Genomic DNA, 26,053 nt, shown 5'->3' with positions numbered 1-26,053 from the left:
ATACAAATTAAATACCAATAAGTTTGATTATTTGAATAAACCTACCAGGCATTGGGGCTTCACTAGAGCTGTCAGGGAGGAAATCAAACATAGCTTCAACAAGTTTCGAATCGTCAACGGGTTCTTCAGCTTTTCTAGCTGCGTCGTTGATGATGTTCTTTTTAATTTCAACCCTTCGCTTCTCTTCTCTCTCCAATTCCATTTCCTTCCTTTCCAGTTCGTACATACGTTCCCTGTAATTTTGTTCAGCTATTTCTTTAGCCCTCTTGTTACCGGCATCCTTGAGCTCACGTTCCTCCTTCTTTCTCAGTTTCAAGGCTTCCAAATGCTTCCTGTGTTCAAATTTAATCTTCTTGTATTTCCTTTGAGCAATCATCCTTCTTACGTGTGACTGGATCTTGATGATTGCCCACATTTTGTGACCGTACTCTCTTCTTACCAAATAACCTCTTGCATGGGCTTGCAACCCCACAATGTGACCTCTCAGATGTCTGAATCTGTGAGACAAAACTCTGGCTCGTATTAAAGCCTGTAATCGCATGTAACCGACCCTCATTCTCTTGTACTTCTGTCTTTGGACGTATCCCTTCCAGTATTTCTGTATGGTCATAGTTGCAGCCTTCAACCTGAGGAACCTTCGTCTGTATACCCAACCTCTGATGCACCTTTGCAGGATTAGAATCTTTTTGGTTAGCACTCGATCTCGTTCTTGTTCAAGGAACAAATCGTGGGCGTCTTTGAGGAACACTTTAGTATGGCCAAGTTGATAATCAGATCTACCTAAAACAATCGAACAAATTCTGGACGTGGCCGCTCGACAATCGGTTTTGTGGGCCGGTGGAACGCCGTGAATCAAAAACCTGTATCGCTCCACGAATTCGGGGAAGGTGTGCCTGATGGGGTAACCGGCACGTCGAATTCTGATTGTTTCCATCATTCCTGAGTAACGTAGTTGCCTGCAGCAGAGGTTTCTGTCGAACAACATGGGCTTTTTGTATTCGTTGGGTTTGATGCATCGAATGAAGAAGGGCTGGCAGTTCGAGAGGGTTCTCATCAAAGAGTCCAAGCTCTTTTTGAACTGCGTAGATAGGGTTGGTGCCCGTTTTCTGGTTTCGGATCCCATGCCGATGTCCTCGGCGAATATTTGTTGCAGGAAGGTGTTTTTGCTTATTGTGATTAATTGCAATAGGTCGCCACTGAAGGTGTCACGATTTTTTTCCAGGAACCCTCTGGTGTCATAGAATACAACTCCAGCAAAGTGGTTAAGACCAAAGCTAGTATTGATGTCTGATTTAGGTTTGAGGTAGTTCCTGTGATTTCCGTGGGTTTTGTGTATCTTAGCCAACATGGTTTGGTCAGTGCCTTTCGGGAACTTACTTTCTTCATCGATTAAGGCCATGATGTTTAATTGTTTTATGGCAATTAAGTCTAAAGAGTCTTGATTATCAACAAACTCGATGTGTTGCCAATTGATGCCTTCAAGATTATACTCCTCCTGTTCTAACTTAAAAATGTGCCTAACGAAGAACTGTTGTAGATTTTCGTTGGCATAATTAATACAAAACTGTTCGAAGCTATTGTGATTGAAGTTTTCAAAACCGAAGATATCCAGTACTCCTATTGAACTTCTCTGTCGTTCTTTTGGTCTGTAAATTGCGGCGTTGATTTTCTTGACTATCAACACGAACATCCTGCCGTAAATTCCTTTAACAAACGCGTCCCTAACGTCGACACTTTGTTCTCGGGATAAGGTGGAAACCACAGTCTCTCCGTGAGCAAAAAGTGTCTTCCTAGTTAAGGCGTCTATGAGAGGTTGTGGGGGAACCCCGAGCAAATTGGCTACTCTATTCACATTGGTGGGGTCGGGAATTTCAGTTGCATCCAAGTTATCCACCACTGTGGCCTTGTATTTGATATTTCCTATGTGCAACAAGGCGGCCAGCAGCTTCATTATTTCCCAGATCTCTTGGTCGGAGAACAGGAGTACTTTCATGGCACTACGTATGTCTGCAAACTCGGCGGTGTCGTCTCTGCCTTCGCAAGTGATGCTGCCCCCCTACAAAACGAATGTTGAGTTTGTGTTTGGTGAACCAGCTAAATCTTTGATATACTTACACCAGTCAGATATCTGTATTGGCTGGCATCACCTAGTTCAAGTTTTTTCTTCTCTTCCTTGCCCAGTCCAGCCAACAGACAGTAAAATATGTGGTAGTTCCTTTCGTCTGGATTCTGGGAGACTATCCTACTCTTCTCCAACAAGTACTGCTCTATTTTAGCACCTTCAATAACACCGTTTGAGTTGAAGTGAATGTCTATGTATTTGCCGAAACGTGAGCTATTGTCGTTTCGGACAGTCTTGGCGTTTCCGAATGCTTCCAATATTGGATTGGCTTCGAGGATTTGCTGCTCGATCCAAGAGTGTTTGCCGCTGATGGCGGCCAAGTATTGGAGGATTAGTTTTGTACTTTCAGTCTTTCCAGCACCTTAAAAAAGTTGATGGTGGTGAGTTGCAGCTTCTATCATTGGAAAGGGGGGTTTACCTGATTCTCCTGAGATGACTATACATTGATCCTGGCCGTATCTTCTCATGTTACCATAGGAATTGTCACCGATTGCGAAAATATGTGGAGGTAGTTCACCGATTTTACGTTCTTTATACAGTTTGATTTGTTCGGCTGTGTAGATTGGAAGGATTTGGTAGGGGTTGACGGCCACCAGAATGGAACCAGTGTAAGTCTAAAATGTGGCCAATTAAACAATGAATGTTAAAAATGTTAGGACAACTTACGTAGATGAGGTTCTCATTGTATCTGATGTGAAGGTTCCTAAGGATGCCAGCTTCGTGCAGGTCCCCGAGTCCAATCATGTCCTCGACGCCGTGTATGGAGGTGGCGTGCATCGCCTTGATGCGTCTGTCAGGCGACAGCCATTGCTCCTCGCCGTCGTCGTCGCGGACGGCGATCCGTCGCCCCTCGGCGGAGACGACGCGGGCGCCGATCGCCACGTCGAATTCATTGCCGGGCGTCGGTTCGATCCAGATGTAGTCACCCTGAAGGAACACAACATCAGTGAGGTGTCAAATTTCACAAGTGAAGACATTTTTGGAAGAGGTACCAATGGTACTGCTTATTAATAGATTTTTTTCTTTTAACTATTGAAGTGTGACTGTTTTCCCATAGAACAATTAACCAGGTATTCTTTGGAAGTGTGCCATCTGTGTGGATGAGTGAATAATAAACAATGGTTTGCTACTATCAAAATGAAAAAAGTCAAATCGAAAAGAGCCAATAGATCAGACAATGGTACCATCACATTTCCCATCAATGTATACGCATGTATTGAATGACGGCTGTTACCGGCGCGCCAAGAGGTCAATGGAACCTGGTAATTCTCGTACAGGTGTCGAGGACTGCGTTGCTCGGTTGCCTTATCAAAACCGTTGATGATAATGTGTGGTATCGGTAAAACGATTGCATATTACGAATAACAAATTGTTGGGTAATTTATGCGTGTACGTGATGTTTTCGGTTTACATGCAAGGTCAGTGGAACAACAAATATTTGTTACTGGGTCTTTGAAATGGTATTCCCAAAAGCTGCAAAAGCATTGACAACTGATTGACCACTAAATGATTTTTCTTCTTGAATGATCGTTAATTAAATAAGTTTAATTAGCGTGTGTTGAAGTGCAGTACGACCATTTGTTGTATGTTATTATAATTTATGGACTATCGTTATTAAGTTGCCAATCATGTTTTATTATCTTATGTATTTACCGATTGATTTGAAGGATATGAAGAAGTCTTGGCAAAGTGAATTGGTTAACGTTATGGGGAAACTGTGGATGTTATTTAAGTTTGTTACAACATTGCCGGATATTTTTTATCATTTGTGTTATTTCAATATGACAGTAATATATTTTAATTTGATTTCAATAATTATAGTCTGAGTTTAACCAGTTTTTTTATGAAATATCAACCAGTTTTTACATAATAAAATTTTTGAATAAAAATATATTTCAAGAATGTATGCAAATAAAAACAAAATGTTGTTTATCTGGTCTACATTCAAAACTGGAATCCAAGTTCCTGAATAATAAGAATGTGCAGTTTTATAGTTCATTAAAATTTTTGTATTTATTATCAATTTCCCCTTATTTTTGAATTAGTTATTGTGCAATATAATAAATGTTACATTTCCGAAATATTTAAATATGTAAAGAAACATTTTTCGAAAGTATACTCAGTGATATAGAAAATGGGAAATTTTAATAAAATTCATAAAACAAAATGATTTCTTGTGTTATATTTTTTGATTTATCTAACTTGTTCATTCAAGTTTATGGATAATGGAAAAAGATATTGATTTAAATTTTTTGTAGCAGTTATAACATTATTGTTTTTTATTATTGTTGTGGACAAAATTGTCCATCATAGAAACTTAAAGAAAAATGAGATATTATTTTATATTTTTAATATTTATACTATTTTTACTATTTTTAACATTTTTAATATTCTTAATATTCTTAATGTTCTTAATGTTCTTAATGTTCTTAATGTTCTTAATATTCTTAATATTCTTAATATTCTTAATATTCTTAATATTCTTAATATTCTTAATATTCTTAATATTCTTAATATTCTTAATATTCTTAATATTCTTAATATTCTTAATATTCTTAATATTCTTAATATTCTTAATATTCTTAATATTCTTAATATTCTTAATATTCTTATTCTATTTTTACTATTTTTACTATTTTTACCTTTTTGCTATTTTCTCTATTAACATTTTTAATATTCTTTTCAATATTTTCAATATTTTCAATATTTTCAATATTTTCAATATTTTCAATATTTTCAATATTTTCAATATTTTCAGTATTTTCAATATTTTCAGTATTTTCAATATTTTCAGTATTTTCAATATTTTCAATATTTTCAATGCTTTCAATATTTTTAATATTTTTACAATTTTTAGCATTTTTACTATTTTTAACATTTTTACCATTTTTGCTATTTTTACTATTTTTAACATTTTTAATATTCTTAATATTTTTAATATTTTTAATATTTTTAATATTTTTAATATTTTTAATATTTTTAATATTTTTAATATTTTTAATATTTTTAATATTTTTAATATTTTTAATATTTTTAATATTTTTAATATTTTTAATATTTTTAATATTTTTAATATTTATAATATTTATAATATTTTTAATATTTTTAATATTTTTAATATTTTTAATATTTTTAATATTTTTAATATTTTTAATATTTTTAATATTTTTAATATTTTTAATATTTTTAATATTTTTAATATTTTTAATATTTTTAATATTTTTAATATTTTTAATATTTTTAATATTTTTAATATTTTTAATATTTTTAATATTTTTAATATTTTTAATATTTTTAATATGTTTAATATTTTTAATATTTTTAATATTTTTAATATTTTTAATATTTTTAATATTTTTAATATTTTTAATATTTTTAATATTTTTAATATTTTTAATATTTTTAATATTTTTAATATTTTTAATATTTTTAATATTTTTAATATTTTTTTCTCATGTAAACTTATTTTGAATTTGAAAGAGGCTGAATTATTGGTTTACTGGAGACAGTAGACCTCCAAATTTTAATTCTTTATTCCTTGTTACAACATCTATGTTTTACCAAAACAATGTTTAATTTGAACACCGTCTTCTTGGTGTTACAATTTCTTTGTCACTGAGTACACAATAACAAATTAAAATATAACAATAATTGATATTAATAAATAAATGAAAGGTGCAGGTGTTAAATCTGGAACAAATTTTAAATAAATTATAAACCAAACAATACAACCAACATTGCGAGCTCAAGCACATTAACCTGAAAGCATTTTTTCAGGAGCCACATCGCAAAAATTCCCATGTCCATTTAATCTCGAACCGTTCAATGGACACATCGCGATTGATTCATATGCACACGTCAAAGTGGCTCCATTGTGTGCGAGTTTCCTGCTCCTCGACATCCATTAGGATGCAAAACGGACCGTCCGGCTGAACTCTGAATACCGATGCGGCAGCGTGTGTGTGTATTTACTACCACGAACCGTAATTACTGAAACTGTTATAAATTCCTGAAATAATGCATATCTGTCGCCGTGACCGGGTATGATAAAGGAAATTGCACGGGACATTTCGATATCGGAGCACGACGATTTGTGGTATTCGACATTTTTACACCGACCAACCGGCAGCGAACCGGTGTGGGATTTTAAATTGTAATTTTTCGACATTCCGACGCTCCCATCGTCGACGGATCGCACCGAAAAACGGTGCGCGTCGCAGTATCGAAAAGCGGTCAGCGTTTCCGGAAGTCCGGTCGACCACGGGCGGCGTGAAAGAGTGAGAGAGGGGGTGAACAAAGAGATGGATGACTCGCAGCCCACCAAACCGTGAACGCACAGCTTCCGGTATCCGCTTATTAAGTCCACATCTTAACTGCATACGTGAAAATATCTAAAGTTGGCAGTTACAGAAACTGCCGATGGAAGTGAAAACTTAGAACTTTTAGTATTAAAATTTGAAATTTCATAATGTTTGAATTAAATTTATCAACATCAGTCTGGTTTTCACATCTATTGACACTTCAAGCAACAATTTTATGTATCTTTATTATTTATATGTATTACGGGCTGTACAAGATCATGACAAAATATAAATACAATTCGATTGAAATAACAATTAATATACAATCATATTATTTACGGATAGTATTTGTATTTACTTAAATTTTAATGTACTTGATTTTTAACATTATTTTAATTGTTTGCATCATTGTCATCATTAATTTCAATAATACATAGACTTTTTGTACTTTCAATTATTTCATTTTGTTCTAAAAAAAGATACAATAGGCTTATGATAACTAAAGTAAGAAATGAAAATGTTTGATTTAAATTCGATCATTGGACATATTTAAATAAATTTTTCCCTAAATCCATATATATATATATATATATATATATATATATATATGGATTTTTCTTATTTATATCGAAAATATTGTTGTAAGTTGTAAAAAAAATACTGTGAAAGTTACAGCTCTTAATATTAATATTAAGAGGTGCCGCATCGTAAATTTTAATTTCCCGTTTAAATAACACGGGAACAGTGTTCTTTTAGATTTTGAAATTTTTTAACTTTCGTTGGAGATAATATTTTAAAATGATCAAAACATATTTTTATAGAAAATTTAACGCTCTAAAAAAAATGCCTCTTACAGTTTTCTGATATATTCATTTTTTCAAAAGATATTTAACATTAAAATTGGATTGATTTAAAATTTTGATATTTTTCTCATTTTCTGACGCAACCATCAACTTTATGGGAAAATATTATATGACATTTTTTGTAGAGAATTCAATTTCCTATAATTTATCTTCGAAAAAGTTTTTGATATTTTGATAAATTATCTGGTGAAAACTAAAAATTTTATTAAATAAATGTTATTTTACTGCTTAAAATTAAGCATTTTATTTAAATCAATAGATTTTTACTAAAAAAATTGATTGTTTATTATAATCAAAGTAGTATATATCCTTACAGTAACAGACTTTTACTAAAATTTGGCAATTTTTTTCTGTATTCACTTATAACTAGCAGTAAGTATTGTAATTGCTCTTCATTTTTCGTGAAACACTTATTGCTAGTTATAAGTGAATACAGAAAAAAAATTGCCAAATTATAGTAAAAGTCTGTTAGTGTAACGATATATGCTACTTTGATTATAATAAACAAGTTACTTTTATTTTATTTATTAAGTTGATAGAAATTATTTTGTTCCATGAAGTTATACTTATTTTACTTATAAAACTGAAAAAAGTAAAGAGAAATATTGAAAATAAAATATACATTTCTTTAAAAATTATTGAGTTTTATGAAGGTATATTTATTATACTTATAAAACTGAAAAAAGTAAAGAGAAATATCCAAAATAAAACATATATTCATTTAAAAATTATTGAGTTTTATGAAGTTATTTTTATTTTATTTATAACTTGATAGGAATTATTTTGTTCCATGAAATTATATTTATTTTATTTATAAAACTGAAAAAATTAAAGAGAAATATACAAAATAAATTATATATTTCTCTAAAAATTAGATAGAGATTTTTGAAGTTATTTTTATTTTATTTATTAATTTGATAGAAATTATTTTGTTTCATGAAGTTACTTATACTTTTTTACTTATAAAACTGAAAAAAATAAAGAGAAATATTGAAAATAAAATGTATATTTCGCTAAAAATTATTGAGATACAGAAAAAAAATTGCCAAATTGTAGTAAAAGTCTGTTAGTGTAACGATATATACTACTTTGATTATAATAAACAATCAATTTTTTTAGTAAAAATCTATTTATTTAAATAAAATGCTTAATTTTGTGCAGTAAAATAACATTTATTTAATAAAATTTTTAGTTTTCTGAAGATAACTTATGATCTGTCAAAAATATCAAAAACTTTTTTGGAGATAAATTATAAGAAATTGAATTCTCTATAAAAAATGTCATATAAAATTTTTTCATAAAGTTGATGGTTGCGTCAGAAAATGAGAAAAATATCAAAATTTTAAATCAATCCAACTTTAATGTTAAATAACTTTTGAAAAAATGAATATATCAAAAAACTGTAAGAGACATTTTTTGTAGAGCGTTAAATTTTCTATAATAATCTGTTTTGATCATTTTGAAATATTATCTCTAACGAGAGTTAAAAAATTTCAAAATCCAAGAGAACACCATTCCCGTGTTATTTAAACGGGAAATTAAAATTTACGATACGGCGCCTCTTAATATTAATATTAAGAGCTGTAAGTTTCACAGTATTTTTTTTTACTATTTCCAACAAGATTTTCGATATAAATAAGAAAAAAAAAATAATTGTCGATTTTTTTGAAACAGTCTAGAGAATTGGACGTTAATTTTTGATCCTGAAAATTTCGAATATCTCTATATAGAGATTCCTTTCAAACGGCATTCTCCTTTATGAACCCTTCACTTTCAAAACAGTACTAGAATTTAGAATTTATTAACAAGAGAAGGACGTGCATGTCGGTGACGCGAACCTATAAGATTTTCCCCAACCAAAAAGTGCCCAACGAGGCTAAAGAAGTTTTCACTTCAACAATAATAATACGTACGGTACGGTGTTGCGTAATGTTTTCGATTTAATGAAGAGGGAAGAGACGGTTTTCGGTACGTTCTTTTTAAGTGTACGTGAAACCACACTGGGGAATGCAAATGTGACCGTTCGTTCGGTTAATTAATGCAACTGGAATGCCGGAATGTTTTCCTCGATTTGCGTTTCCTACGTTTCAGATGCGACCAATAATTAAACAAATAGGCCAAACAAACGCTCGCGGAGTGTCGAGTTTAATTAGCAGGCGGCGAGAGAAGCAAAACGAAAAGAATGATAGAAATGCGACGACGTTAATCGGAAAGCAGTTCCAGCAAACTTTTACGCTTATTACGTACGAATTTGTAACATAAATTATATGGCTGACCGTAATTGCCAACGCAACGCAACGTGTTGTGGTACGATTAATTTTTTCTTGCCCCGTGAATTTGGGTGATGATTCTTTGATCGCAGGAAGTGCTAACCGAGTTTCATCGTCCGAAATTTTAAGTGATTTAAGTGGGATATTGGCACAGGTAATTTAGAGTCCTAACGTTACGCATTCCTTCTAAGGGAGTGCTAAATTTTAATTGAACTGAACGGCAAATTAGATGATGTGTTGTTGGAAGAGGTGCCCCAGGTATTTAGGGCAACGAAAACTCACAAAATTATTTAATTATCTGCTATTACTAGGAACGAAGTGTAGTCAAGGTTAACTTAAGTCAAAACCCAACATTGGGAGACATTTTAACATGCAAATAACATTTACTTTAAATGTTATGGAAAATTGCAATTTACGTAATCGCCAAAAATACCACCAATGCTTATTATAATTTTTGAATGCAAACCCACAAAACGTCTGATCTACTTTCAATGTTTTTAAACGTACCAATGAAAGTACCATCAATCTATAAAAAATCAATTTGTGATGAAGAATGTGTGGTTGACCTGATTTTTATGAGATTATCACTTTCTTATTAGTCATTATTTAACGTCGTAGAAAATTAAGATGAATAGATGAGAGTTTGGAGATTTTTTATTTATTTTTGTTATTTTCAACTTACCCGTGTCACAATAACCATAGTGGCCGATCATGAAAGCCTTTGACCTGAAAATTGAGAAACCATTAAAATCTACGTCTGCGATCTACAAATAGATAAAAACAACTACAGTTCAAAAAATATTATTTACTAAAGGATATCTTAAAAATCACTGTAAACTTTATTCAAATTTTTTACTACATTTCTTAAAATCAAGTTTCTAGGTTAAGCATTAAAAGATCTAACTCTAATGAAAAATATTATAACAAGTTTTATAATTTATCAAGCCATGTTCAAAATTGTGATCTAACACTACTAACATAATATTATTTTTTCTTTAAAATTTGCCAAAAGTGTTTTTAATTTAGATTATTTACCCTAAGATCAATTGCCGCAATTTTTATTAAATATTTTTACTACATCTCTTAAAATTATGTTTTTAAGATGAGCATTAGGAGATCTAACACTACTGATATCCAAAATATAATTTTTTTTTTAAACTTGTCAACTAGAGGTGTATTTAGAACTTTTGCCAAACTTTTTATTTAATATGTTTACTATATCTCTTAATATGATGTTTCTAAGATCAGCATTAGAAAACCTAACACAACCAATATCAGAAATATCAGTTTTCCTTTAAAATTTACCAATTAAAAGTGTACTTTGAACTTTTGATTATTTATTCTAAGAAAATTTCCCACAATTTTTATTAAATATTTTTACTGCATCTCTTAAAATAATACTCTCAAGATGAGCATTAGAAGATCTAACACTACTGATATCAGAAGAATTATTTTTTCTCTAAAATCTATCAAAGGTGTACTTAAAACTTATTATTATTTATTCTAATATCATTTGTCATAATTTGTATTAAATATTTTTACTAAATCTTTTAAAATGATGTTTTTAAGCTGAGCATTTGGAGATCTACAACTACTGATATCAAAAATAGAAATTTTTCTTTAAAATTTGTCAATTAAAGGTGAATTTAAAAAATTTGCCATTTTTTTTTTATTTAATATGTTTACTATATCTCTTAAAATAATGTTTCTAAGATGAGCATTAGGAGATCTAACACAACCGATATCAGATATATCAGTTTTCCTTAAAAAGTTGTCATTGTATTTAAAACTTTTGATTATTTATTCTATGAACATTTTCCTCAATTTTAATTAAATACTTTTACTACATCTCTTAAAATAATACTTCCAAGATGTGCATTAGAAGATCTAACACTACTGATATCAGAAGAATTATTTTTCTCTAAAATCTGCCAAAGGTGTATTTAAAACTTTTGATTACTTATTCTATGAACATTTTCCACAATTTTAATTAAATATTTTTACTACATCTCTTAAAATAATACTTCCAAGATGAGCATTAGCAGATCTAACACTACTGATGTCAGAAGAATTAATTTTTCTCTAAAATCTCCCAAAGGTGTATTTAAAACTTATTATTATTTATCTTAATTTTATTTGTCATAATTTGTATTAAATATTTTTACTGCATCTTTTAAAATGATGTTTTTAAGTTGAGCATTAGGAGATCTAACACGACTGAAATATATATTTTTCTTTAAAATTTGTCAATTAAAGGTGTATTTAAAAAATTTGCCAATTTTTTTATTTAATATGTTTACTATATCTGTTAAAATAATGTTTCTAACATGAGCATTAGGAGATCTAACACAACCGATATCAGAAGTATCAGTTTTCCTTTAAAACTTGTCAACCAAAATTGTATTTAAAACCTTTGATTATTTATTCTAAGAACATTTCCTAAAATTTTTGTTAAATATTTTTACCACATCTCTTATAATAATGCTTCCAAGATGAGCATTAGAAGATCTAACACTACTGATATCAGAAGAATTATTTTTTCTCTAAAATCTGTCAAAGGTGTACTTAAAACTTTTTATTATTTATTCTAATATCATTTGTCATAATTTGTATAAAATATTTTTACTAAATCTTTTAAAATGATGTTTTTAAGATGAGCATTTGGAGATCTAACACTACTGATATCAAAAATAGAAATTTTTATTTAAAATTTGTCAATTAAAGGTGTATTTAAAAAATTTGCCATTTTTTTTATTTAATATGTTTACTATATCTCTTAAAATAATGTTTCTAAGATGAGCATTAGGAGATCTAACACAACCGATAGCAGAAATATCCGTTTTCCTTAAAAAGTTGTCAACTGAAAGTGTATTTAAAACTTTTGATTTGTTATTCTATGAACATTTTCCACAATTTTAATTAAATACTTTTACTACATCTCTTAAAATAATACTTCCAAGATGTGCACTAGAAGATCTAACACTACTGATATCAGAAGAATTATTTTTCTCTAAAATCTGCCAAAGGTGTATTTAAAACTTTTGATTATTTATTCTATGAACATTTTCCACAACTTTAATTAAATATTTTTACTACATCTCTTAAAATAATACTTCTAAGATGAGCATTAGAAGATCTAACACTACTAATATCAGAAGAATTAATTTTTCTCTAAAATCTGCCAAAGGTGTATTTAAAACTTATTATTATTTATCCTAATATCATTTGCCATAATTTGCATTAAATATTTTTAATACATCTTTTAAAATGATGTTTTTAAGATGAGCATTAGGAGATCTAACTCAACTGATATCAAAAATATATATTTTTCTTTAAAATTTGTCAATTAAAGATGTATTTAAAAATTTTGCCAATTTTTTTGTTTAATATGTTTACTATATCTCTTAAAATAATGTTTCTAAGATGAGCAACTAGTCAACAAAAAGTGTATTTAAAATTTTGATTATCTATTCTAAGAACATTTCCCACAATTTGTATTAAATATTTTTACTGCATCTCTTAAAATAATGTTTCCAAAGAGGGGCATTACAAGATCTAACACTACTAATATCAGAAGAATTAATTTTTCTCTAAAATCTGCCAAAGGTGTATTTAAAACTTATTATTATTTATCCTAATATCATTGCCATAAATTGTTTTAAATATTTTTAATACATCTTTAAAAATGATGTTTTTAAGGTGAGCATTAGGAGATCTAACACAACTGATATCAAAAATACAATTTTTTTTTAAAAATTTGTTAATTAGAAGATATCAGAAGTATCAATTTTTCTTAAAAAATTGGAGGTGTATTTAAAACTTTTGATTATTTATTCTAAGAACATTTGCCATAATTTTTATTAAATATTTTTACTGCATCTCTTAAACAGAAGTTTCTGAGATGAGCATTAAGAGATCTACTGAATCAGAAGTATCAAATTATTTAATATTTATCATTATATCATATTTATGTATTTAAGACATTTTATTGTTTATTTTAAGAACATTTGCCATAATTTTTATTAAATATTTTAACTCTTTTTTCAAAATTGAATTTCAAAGATGAGCATTAAGAAATCAATTAAAAGAATATTTAATCAATTTGATTATTTATTATGAAAATATCTATTAAATTAATATTAAACATTGAAAAATATAAAACTCTATAACTTTGATGTATAACTTCAATTAGGCTTAACAGAAGTCAACAAACTTATCATCAAAAGAAAGAATTTTTCTATTCTTTTTTATATAAGTCGTTAGAGAGATTACGATGAATTATCACTTAAATGCAGTGCCTAAACACATTCATTAAAGCCTCCAAATATTCGGCTTATCTAGTTTAGTGTCTAATATTTTGTTGAAGACAAATTACATGTAATTCTCACTTTTGACACCATAGCCAAACAATTTCATCGAATTTTCGAAGTACGACTTGTCAAAATTCGACTATATTACTTAAATTAATCAAAGGTACTTAATGTTGGCAAATTTGTTTATATTTGGCAAGAGGTACTTTCCAATCAACTCAAGATCATCCATTTTTTTTACTAACATCAACTTTCTCCCTTTACAAAATAGATTTTTAACTTCTTCCAAACAATAATGAAACAGAAATTGATATTTAAGTGTTTTCCTAGGTGAATTATGAGAAATTTAAAACCCGCAGAATGCAGCAGAACTCGTTGTGTCGGTGCCGTAATACCGGAAACAGTTACCATCGTCGCGTTTTATTTTCGTTAAACCTGATTATGCGCCTGGTGTAACTGTTAATAGTTATATCATAAATTTGAAAGTGACAACCGACGATCCCGAAGATTATCCACGCCACTCGTTTTGCCGCGTTTCGTCGACTTTTGATCGGTGGCCAGGGGGAGAGAAGATGAGTACCGAACCGCCTGAAAATGGAAAGTCGTCTCGTGATCAAAGCGAAACCTGACGTTGTGTCTCCGAATGGTATTTCAAGAAAGTCGTGCCTTTTTTAGACGTAAAACCATTTGAATAGTACCGGCACAACAACACTCATTAGCGGATTTTTAAAAACACCTTCAATGGTAAAACGTTAGTGACGTGTTTTTATTGTTACACACTTATCAGCCGGCTCATTACAACCGGCAATTAATTGTTCGAAAACCTTCGTTGTAGGATACAAGGTAACATACAGACATACAATATGGTAATTTAATAAATTATCAGACTATGAACGTTATATAATTTTTTTTTATTTTTCAAAAACTATCCGCACATATCCGTAAGTATTTATAGGAACTTAATTGCAGTAAATAATTGGCCAATGACAAATATATAAAGGTTGTTGTACATCTCATTTTTAGCAATTTACGTAAACAAAAGCCACACATGGAATTATTCAACAAACGTACAAATAATTGTTCTGGCAAACCATAATTCACGCAACACACAAACAACATATTTTACGTTCGTGTCAGTTATTGCTGTTTATTTGGCTTTGAACGACTCCATGTTGGACATTTTAATGAAACAATTTTCATTTCAAATGTCTCTATTAACTCTACGTATTTTCCATAAACATTTTATGTTTGGGAAAGGCGTTTGTTATTAGCACATTGTTGTTTGTTTCTTCTCGAAGGGAATGTTAATTGAATATTAACCCAAGAATTCTTCAAAAAACATTTGCACTCAGTTCTCAGTGAAAGATTAGAGAGTTTTTACGTTCAAAAACTGCACTATAAATTCACGTTGACAGAAGGATTTTAGGTGCAGCCTTTTATGACCCTTTGTTCCACGTTTCACTTGAAACGTTTCTCATGTAAATTGTTATTAAAAAATTGCAAACCTACAACCCACCCACGGATCAGCTTCTATTAAACGAGATTTTTTCACAAAAGGAAACTTAACAACAGCCAAATATGTGAAGTCAAATTAGTGAATAAAATGGCTGCGGTGGTACCATATTGAACAATTGTTACAAATAATTGTTTTGCTCAAGGTGGGTAGTTGTAGTCACCTTTTCAGACTTACATGCTCCAACGATCCGTGTACTGGTGAACACAAAAAAAATTTAAAAGGTCTAGTTCATTGCCATCGAAATTAAACCGGAGAATTGTTAGTCGTAATGTGTGGCACAGCTTGGTTGGGGGCTGTCGTGACGTAGTACCATCACTTGACTTATAATCCAGATAAAATCTGGAGGAAAGAAAAATCACGATGTGGAAGGTAAGTTCATGCCAACGAAATTAAACCGGAGAATTGTTAGCCGTAATGTGTGGCACAGCTTGGTTGGGGGCTGTCGTGACGTAGTACCATCACTTGACTTATAATCCAAATAAAATCTGGAAGAAACAAGAATTCGATGTGGAAGGTAAGTTCATGCCACCAAAATTAAAACGGAGAACTGTTAGCCATAATGTGTGGCACTGCTTGGTTGGGGGGTGTCGTGACGTAGTACTATTACTTGACTTATAATCCAAATAAAATCTGGAAGAAACAAGAATTACGATGTGGAAGGTAAGTTCATGCCATCGAAATTAAAACGGAGAACTGTTAGCCATAATGTATGGCACTGCTTGGTTGGGGGCTTCGTGACGTAGTACCATCACTTGACTTATAATCCAGATAAAATCTGAAGGATACAAGAATAAAGATGTGGAAGGTAAGTTCATACCACCGAAATTAAACCGGAGAACTGTTAGCCATAATATGTGGCACTGCTTGGTTGGGGGTTGTCGTGACACAGTACTATCACTTGACTTATAATCCAAATAAAATCTGGAAAAAACAAGAATTACGATGTGGAAGGTAAGTTCATGCCATCGAAATTAAAACGGAGAACTGTTAGTCATAATGTGTGGCACTGCTTGGTTGGGGGCTGTCGTGACGTAATACCACCACTTGACTTATAATCTAGATAAAATCTGGAGGAAACAAGAATAAAGATGTGGAAGGTAAGTTTATGCCAGCGAAATTAAACTGGAGAACTGTTAGCCATAATGTATGGTACTGCTTGGTTGGGGGCTTCGTGACGTAGTACCATCACTTGACTTTTAATCCAGATAAAATCTGGAGGAAACAAGAATAAAGATATGGAAGATAAGTTTATGCCACCGAAATTAAACAGGAGAACTGGTAGCCATAATGTATGGCACTGCTTGGTTGGGGGCTGTCGTGACGTAGTACTATCACTTGACTTATAATCCAAATAAAATCTGGAAGAAACAAGAATTACGATTTGGAAGGTAAGTTCATGCTACCGAAATTAAACTGGAGAACTGTTAGCCATAATGTATGGTACTGCTTGGTTGGGGGCTGTTGTGACGTAGTACCACCACTTGACTTATAATCCAGATAAAATCTGGAGGAAACAAGAATGAAGATGTGGAAAGTAAGTTTATGCCACCAAAATTAAACTGGAGAACTGTTAGCCATAATGTATGGTACTGCTTGGTTGGGGGCTTCGTGACGTAGTACCACCACTTGACTTATAATCCAGATAAAATCTGGAGGAAACAAGAATGAAGATGTGGAAAGTAAGTTTATGCCACCAAAATTAAACTGGAGAACTGTTAGCCATAATGTATGGTACTGCTTGGTTGGGGGCTTCGTGACGTAGTACCACCACTTGACTTATAATCCAGATAAAATCTGGAGGAAACAAGAATGAAGATGTGGAAAGTAAGTTTATGCCACCAAAATTAAACTGGAGAACTGTTAGCCATAATGTATGGTACTGCTTGGTTGGGGGCTTCGTGACGTAGTACCATCACTTGACTTTTAATACAGATAAGATCTGGAGGAAACAAGAATAAAGATGTGGAAGGTAAGTTCATGCCACCGAAATTAAACTGGAGAACTGGTAGCCATAATGTATGGTACTGCTTGGTTGGGGGCTTCGTGACGTAGTACCATCACTTGACTTTTAATACAGATAAGATCTGGAGGAAACAAGAATAAAGATGTTGAAGGTAAGTTCATGCCACCGAAATTAAAACGGAGAACTGTTAGCCATAATGTATGGTACTGCTTGGTTGGGGGCTGTCATGACGTAGTACCACCACTTGACTTATAATTCAGATAAAATCTGAAGGAAACAAGAATAAAGATGTGGAAGGTAAGTTTATGCCACCGAAATTAAACAGGAGAAGTGTTAGCCATAATGTATGGTACTGCTTGGTTGGGGGCTTCGTGACGTAGTACCATCACTTGACTTTTAATTCAGATAAAATCTGGAGGAAATAAGAATAAAGATGTGGAAGGTAAGTTCATGCCACCGAAATTAAACTGGAGAACTGTTAGCCATAATGTGTGGCACTGTTTGGTTGGGGGCTGTCGTGACGTAGTGCCACCACTTGACTTATAATCCAGATAAAATCTGGAGGAAACAAGAATAAAGATGTGGAAGGTAAGTTCATGCCACCGAAATTAATTCGGAGAACTGTAAGCCATAAAGTGTGGCACTGCTTGGTTGGGGGCTGTCGTGACGCAGTACTATCACTTGACTTATAATCCAAATAAAATCTGGAAGAAACAAGAATTACGATGTGGAAGGTAAGTTCATGCCTCCGAAAGTACCACCGCTTGAATTATACCAGATACAATCTGGAGGAAAGAAGAGTCACGATGTGAAGGTAAGTTCATGATAATGATGGTTATGATATTTTTAGTCGTGGCAAGGCGACAGATGTTCCTTGGTCAACGTAACTGTGAATCGTCCATCGTAAATCATCAAAACCTAATCATAACCGATTATTTAATATTACCCATCGAAGACGTTCCTCGCCTGAATGGTTTATAATTAATAATCTCATCTTGAAGACTAAAAATCCCTACACATAAGATAGGTACTGTTAGTTTTGTCACACAATAACTGTACACCAACGTGAGTCACTTGATTGCTTTTCCTCAAGAGAGAAAATTCAATCGATAATTACAACTGCATCGACTTAAATGAGTCACGTGCCGCAAATAGTTAAAATACAGGTGAATAAGAGTATTTCATAATGTAGGCCAATTAATAATCTTGTAATCTAATTCCACCTTGAACTTGATAAACGTCAGCTGTCTTCGGTATAAAATTAGAAAGTTCCCACGACACAACGCCAAAGGTACTTACTAAACGAAGGTTAAACAATTAATTGCACATAAATAATTCAATTTTGGAGCCAAAACTTAATTGCTTGGCCAAACATTTGATATTCAAATCATGTTTCTAATGTTTACATGAAAGTGGAATATGTAAATAAAGAAATTTGGCCCGTGGTACTTTTAATTTCTTCGTGGCTTCAGTTTCCGAACCTTGAACTCTGTCGGTGCACTACCGCATGTTACCAAAGTACCGAAGTGGTACCCGGTGACTTAGAAGTGGGCCGTGGGTGTGTCCGGACGGTTGACGCGTGGCCTTTTATGCCTTTTAGCGATTCCACGACCGTCTAGATCGAAGTTCGTAGACACCGTAGATCCTTGACACCGACGTTCCAGTGCATCCGACTCGATTCGTTTGGGCACGGTTGCAGGATTATCGGTGGATGAAGACGAACGTGACTGGAGAATGGACGGGATGTTTTAAGCCACACTCAATGATCTGTGTCGATTAAAGGCACATTACGGAGCACAAGAGAAGTCGGTAAAACAATTTGGTGCCTTATCTCGTGGTAGCATTCATTGTGGTACCATCTGGCGACTTGTACCGATTTTGGATTGAAAATGTAGTTCTAATTACCGACACCATATGGTAAACCGACTTGTTCAAACATCTCCTGACAAACACACCGAAATGCTATTTGAACAACTGTACGTGCTGCAAATATTGATTGGGTGAGATTCATTGTGGTAAATTGTTTCTATTGTAAACTGGGAAATTAATTTGACATGTCCAATTGTTGCGTTATTACAAAAACTACATCTTTTTCAACTTTTCACTGCTGAGAGAAGCTAATTGTGCGTCAGGTGAAAGTATGTGTCGTCGCAATTAAACGATGCTAGTAAAAAAGTCTATAAGTATTAATTAACGAAGGTAATTAATCAGTTAACGGTTTTAAAGAAAACACATTAAAGTTACGACTGAAATGAACCAAAATTATGGTTTACCTTTTTTACTTTTACTTTACTAAGTACTAATAATTTTATTGTGGCAATTTAATAATTTATTGTTAACATCCGACAGGAAAATACTAGTTTCCTTGTAAACTAATTTGCAACATAACTGACACAAATTGTTTGTAACTACTAAAAAACATTTTACGCAAATTCGTTCTCGTTGGAAGACCTAAACGATGGACTGTGACTGGAACACAAAAGAATTCAATTCATTGGATTTCATGGTAACCTCTGTGAGATATAAAATGGTCCGGTTGTTTATGCAAAAAAAACTAATTTAAATTAATTTAAAATCCATAAATTTACTTAATTGATTTCCACATTAATGTTTATCAGTTTTTGTGCGTGTTTATTAAAATTGCAGTTGACATTCCCACACGTAAGTGATATAAATTCAATCGGCATCAATTAATTATACCATATCAGCGATGACTTCCATAAACAAAACAATAAAAGCAATAATAAACAAAAATGTTATTTGCACACTTTCCTACTGCTTTACAAAAAGCGTACAGTGGTGGTCAGAGAAATTAAACATTTTGAGGATGTTTCATAAAAGAATTTAATTAAAATTTTGTCCAGTATAAAAAATACATTTCACTATTATAAATTTTTTTTGCTGTTCCAATATTATTGTTACGTTTTGAGTCAATATTTTTAATAGTAATAATTTAGAAAATTGGACAATTTTTATATCATAAAAAATAAAAAAATCTCTTTTTAGAGAAAAATTAATATCAAATTTGAACAATACGAATTTTTGAGATTTTTCCTTGAAATTTTTATGAATTTTTTTTTACTGTATGACATAATTTGTCACAAAGTACGTCAAAAATAAAATGTCATTAACGCAATTTATTAAGTTTTTTAAATGATTTTATTTTTGATGAACTAGCCTACTTTTGAACTTTCTACCTCTTTTTATTTTGAAAATATTCTGTATAACTTATTCTATTATTGTTGAGCTTTTTGAAAAGGTTATAGACATGGAGAAAAAAAATTTTTTTCATAAAAATTTCAAGGAAAAACGTCAAAATTAGTATTCTTAATTTTTCCTTAAGAAATTTTGATTTTTTCCAATTGACCAAATATGAAAATTAATTTCAAATTTGAACAATACTGATTTTTGAGGTTCTTTCTTGAAATTTTTATGATTTTTTTTTACTGCATGGATATTTTTTTCAGAAAATTCGTCAAAAATAAAGTATTTTCAAAAAAAGTCAATAACGTTATTTTTTAATTTTTTATGATATAAAAATTGTCCAATTTTCTAAATTCTTACTATTATCTTTTTGAGGTTATTTCTTGAAATTTTTATGAATTAATTATTAATTTAATTCATTCAAACATTTTGATTTTTTTCCAAAAATAAGTAATTATGAAAAAAATATAAATATTTTTTTATTAAATATAATAAAAATTACAAATTCACAAATTCATAAAAAATTTAAAAATTACATTATTGACATTCTTTTTTTTTTTGAAAATATTCTGTTTTTTATGAACTTTTTGAGAAAACTATTTTAGGTTAGGTTAGGTTGAAAATATTTTATTTTTAATGAGAAATTTTGATTTTTTTCAATTGGTCAAAACAAGTTCTTCATTATTTGTTAAAATATATGAATAAATACTGATTTTTTTTATTATTTTATTAATATAAAACGTGAAAATTAATTTCAAATTTGAATAATACTGAAAAAATAGTTTTTTCTTGAAATTTTTATAACTCAAACAAACATTAAATTTAATAAAAATTACAAAATTTATAAAAACTTGAAAATTTACGTATTTTTTTTTTTAATATTCTATTTTTGGTGAACTTTTTGAAAAAAAATTAGGTTAGGTTTCTCTGTTTTTTTGAAAATATTCTATTTTTGATGAGCTTTTTGAAAAATAAATAGACACGAAGTATAAATTTTTTTTTTTCATAAAAATTTCAAAGAAAACATTTGTATTGTTCAAATTTAAAATTAATTTTGCCCTAAGACATTTTAATTTTTTTTCAATTGGCAAGTTCTTCATAATATGTTAAAATATATGAAAAAATCTTGATTTTTTTATTTTTCATAACATAAAACGTGAAAATTAATTTCAAATTTGAAAAATTACTCATTTTATGAAATGAATCTTACAGAAAAAATAATTTTCAATTTAAAAAGTACTGATTTTTCTTGAAATTATTATTATTAATACAAACATTTTGGTTTTATCCCAAAAACAACATGAGAAATCATGAAAAAAAACATTTTTTTATTAAATTTAATAAAATTACAAAATTTTCTAAAATTCATAAAAAATTGAGAAATTGCTTTATCGAATTCTTTTTTTTTGAAAATATTCTGTGTTTAATGAACTTTTTGAAAAAAAAAACTAGGTTAGGTTAGGTGGAGTTTCTATCTCCTTTTTTTTTCGATGAGCTGTCTAAAAAAATAGACATGAGTACACAAAAAAAAATTTCTCCAAGAAATTTTGATTTTTTTCAATTGACCAAAACAAGTTCGATATTATATGTTAAAATATATGAAAAAATATTGATTTTTGGATTTTTTATAATATGAAACGTGAAACCTCATTTTAATAAAAATTGTTAAATTTTCAAATATTCATAAAAAAAATAAAAATTACATTATGGACATTTTTTTTGAACAAATAGGGATATGGTATAAAAAAAATTTCGTGCAAAAATCTACAATTTTACAAATTTAAAATTAATTTTTCTCTAAAAATCAGTTACATGGATTTCTATGTATGATAATGATACGAAACAAGCATTCAAAGTTGTTCAAAATTGGTTAAAAGATAATAATGTTGAGGTTTTTGATTGTCCAGGACAAAGCCCGGATCTAAATCCAATTGAAAACTTATAAAACGACATGAAGTCTGGAATTTAATTTCAAACGACCATTTCTAATATCTTGTTGACTCTATGCTTCACCTTTTACAGACGGTTATATCAAACAAAGGGTACTCAACAATATAATGTGTTTAAATGCATTTTATATCTGTGAGCAGCCACATTTCTCATTTATTTTGTTCAGGTACAAAACGAGTGATTGTAGAAAAAATATACGAATTAAATGTATAATTAGAGATGTGCAGTCAATCCTAATTAACAATAAACATCAATGTGTGGCCATTTCTCTGGCCACCATTGCTCACCCTGCGGCACGTCCATCGGTGAAAACCGTTTGTTCCAAAGGAATTTGGAAGATGCGCATATTTATTCATCAAACCGCAATTTAACGTATCACTTTCGACTGCACATCGTCTCGAAAAAACTTTCATACAATGGACGTATTCACACAACGTGTGTGTGTGTGAAGTTTCTAGTTCAGCGATGCACCGGTTCCAATTATTGGCCAAGATTTTAGTTTCATCCATTATTTTATTTCTTTTGTAATCCCGTACAATGGAGCTGGGAAAATACAACACTGGGTTCAATGTAATAATGGTGCACGTAGAAAACGTATTATCAACCTCAAACTTATCAATTTTTTTGTTTATTTCATCGACTATTATTACAGTTTAAATCAATTCAATGGAGTGATAAATCAAATTTAATCTTAATATCCGATTTATCCAATTACGATTCACTTCTGACCTACTGTCGGAGGAAACCGCCTCTTTGTACCATAGGTAGTACCAGATAATTACGTTAACACGGGATTCATAAATTGTAATAACTTGTGACTTCCTTCAAAATCTTTGGAGAAAAATTAATAACAACCGTATCGACGAGACTTTTAAAAATCAGTCACGCTTTGAATAATGCATGAACGACTCAATCAATGGAACTGCCCGCCACAAAAATCGTACAAACATGTCATTAGTCCGTACACAGGAAATTCGAGCCCGTTCAATTTTAATTAAGCCGCAATGGGAAAGATCATAATTAGTGCGTTTAAAGAAGTCTTGATCATCGGCGGTACTGTTATGCGCATCGGTGAACGTACAAAACAAAACAGGTTCCGTGATGCAGTTAAGGAAAATGTGAACTTTGAAAACCGGGCAGAAATCATGCGATTCACGAGTCAGAGGTCGCAGTTTCGGTCTCAAGGGCGGTGGTGACGAGCCCAGTGCACGGCACGAATTTCTCCGGGCACGAGAGAGATGTAAAGCCGGATACTTCAAGGAAAGTGACTTATCCGCTGGGGAATTCGAGTCCCCGGTAAATGGGTCACCGCAGACTGGTGAGGTTTACCAGGCCAGATTCGTTTTCTGTTTTTTTTTTTTGCCTTCGTTTAAGAGGATTGACATTTGATTTGCAGTAAAACTTGGAACGGGTTTGAAGGAGTATCAAGGTTGTGAAACTAACACTCGGACCATCTCGATTATTTTTGGATGTGATCAAGATTAAGGTGAATTTGATACCTCTCAATAATAACAAGAAATTGTCTTAGAAAGGATTGAAACCAAAAACTTTTCTAGGTGGATGATAAAGTGATAACATTAACATGACTGGTTTAGATGTTTTTAATCTGGGAAAACTAATAATTGTATACATTAAATTAATCTTCAACATCTGCAATTATATTGCATGTCCACTAATGTCTAATTATAGATGATTACACAAGTTTCATCCGTCTTAGACTTTATAATTAAATGTGATGAATTTCAATAAACTAACTATCTTATCAAAATTATTCAATAAATCTCGAATTTACACACATGATATAATTTAAAGTAATCAAGGTGGTCAAGGTCAAAAAGATTTTAAAAAGGTAATTGAAAATATGAGTACAATATTGGGAATAAAGTTATTGAACTATGAAGTGTTAGCTAAAATATTAGGTCGGTCAGGATTTGTTATGGTTTATGATACTGTTGATTAGTTCAGTATTCAACCTCAACTTTCTCATAACTTTCAAACCTTGAATAAATGGAATAAACTGTTTAATCTAAATAAATTATAGTCCTTATACATAATCAAAATTTATTATTAATAATAATCATGTATAGTGCATTTGACAGTTGTAACTGACTGAAGCTTTAAACTAATCTCAGATATTATTATTTTTGAACTGATGTAGATTAAGGCAAAAATTTACCTTTCAAACTAATGAAATATCATCACTGTTATTAATATTAAGACTCCAACTTACATATAAATTTCATTGAATGCTTAACTTATCACATCTCTAAGATTCAAAACTGTCATTTGGAGCGCCGCAGGTTTTTAATTTCAATTATTTTTGTATGCGATGAAGCTTAAGGTGATTTCTTTAGTTTTCAATTTGATAAAATATCATCACTGATATCAATATTAAGGCTAAATTCTAAACTTGTAAAATAATTTCATTGAATTCTTATTCTGACATATCTAAAGACAACTTGGATCAGTTCAAATTTTTGGACTGATGCAGCTTAATGCGAATTTTTTACCTTTCCAACTGAGAAAATATCATCACTATTATGACATGATTTTAAAATTCGAAACACATTTCATTGAATTCTTATCTTAACACTTCACAAGGTTAAAAATTAATAGCTGAACCATGTCAGGTTTTTAGAACGATTAGTTGTGAACTGATAAAGCTTAATGGTGATTCTCTACATTTCAAACTGATGGAATATCATCACTGTTATCAATGTCAATTTCATTGAATTCTTATCTTGTAACATCTTAAGTTCAGAAATTAACACTTGGACCATGTCAGGTTTTTAAAACGATTATTTTTGGATTGAGTTTAATGTTAATTCTTCACCTTTCAAACTGATCGAATATCATCATTTTTATCAATATCGTAATTTAAATCCAAACTTCTAAATATATTTCATTGAATTTTTGTCTTAATACTTCTTAAGGTTTAAAACCAATAGCTGAACCATGTGAATTCTACACATTTCAAACTGATGGAATATCATCACTTTTATCAATATCAAGACTTAAAACCATGTCAGGTTCTTAGAACGATTATTTTTGGATTGATGTAGCTTAATGTGAATTATTTACCTTTCAAACTCATAGAATATTATCATTTTCATCAATATCACAACTTAAATCCAAATTTCCAGTCTGGTTTCATTAAATTCTTGTCTTAACACTTCTCAAGATTAAAAACTAATAACTGGACCATGTCAGGTTTTTGAAACTATTATTTGTGAACGATTATTTTAAACTGATGGAATATCTTTGTCAGATATTGGAACGATTATTTGTGAAGTGATAAAGCTTCACTACATTTCAAACTGATGGAATATCATCACTGTTATCAATATCAAGACTTAATTCCAAACTACCGAATTAATTCATTGAATTCTTATCCTGACACATCATGAGGTTAGAAACACTTGGACCATGTCAGGTTTAGAACGATTATTCTTCACCTTTTAAACTGACGGGATATCTTTGTCAGATATTGGAACGATTATTTGTGAAGTGATAAAGCTTAATGTGGATTCTCTGCATTTCAAACTAATGGAATA

At 30.7% G+C, this 26,053-nt stretch overlaps 1 protein-coding gene across 2 annotated transcripts in view; it reads right to left on the bottom strand.

Moving 5' to 3' along the window:
* The window catches only part of LOC109604114 (myosin-VIIa), a 35,232-nt gene that overhangs the window by 6,862 nt on the left and 2,317 nt on the right, over positions 1–26,053 (bottom strand). For both annotated transcript variants that reach the window (XM_049966926.1, XM_049966927.1), the window contains exons 2-6: positions 10,239–10,282; positions 2,789–3,049; positions 2,541–2,736; positions 2,116–2,483; positions 46–2,056 (exon numbers count right to left, since the gene is read on the bottom strand). In XM_049966926.1, coding sequence (XP_049822883.1) covers positions 46–2,056; positions 2,116–2,483; positions 2,541–2,736; positions 2,789–3,049; positions 10,239–10,256 — 2,854 coding nt within the window. In that variant the 5' untranslated portion in view covers positions 10,257–10,282. The remainder of the gene's footprint in view (positions 1–45; positions 2,057–2,115; positions 2,484–2,540; positions 2,737–2,788; positions 3,050–10,238; positions 10,283–26,053) is intronic.

The sequence above is a fragment of the Aethina tumida genome, chromosome 4 (genome assembly GCF_024364675.1).
Source record: "Aethina tumida isolate Nest 87 chromosome 4, icAetTumi1.1, whole genome shotgun sequence".
In the NCBI taxonomy this organism is placed as follows: domain Eukaryota; kingdom Metazoa; phylum Arthropoda; class Insecta; order Coleoptera; family Nitidulidae; genus Aethina; species Aethina tumida.
Note: the sequence above shows the minus strand (reverse complement) of the source record. Positions and strands in the feature narration are given on the sequence as shown.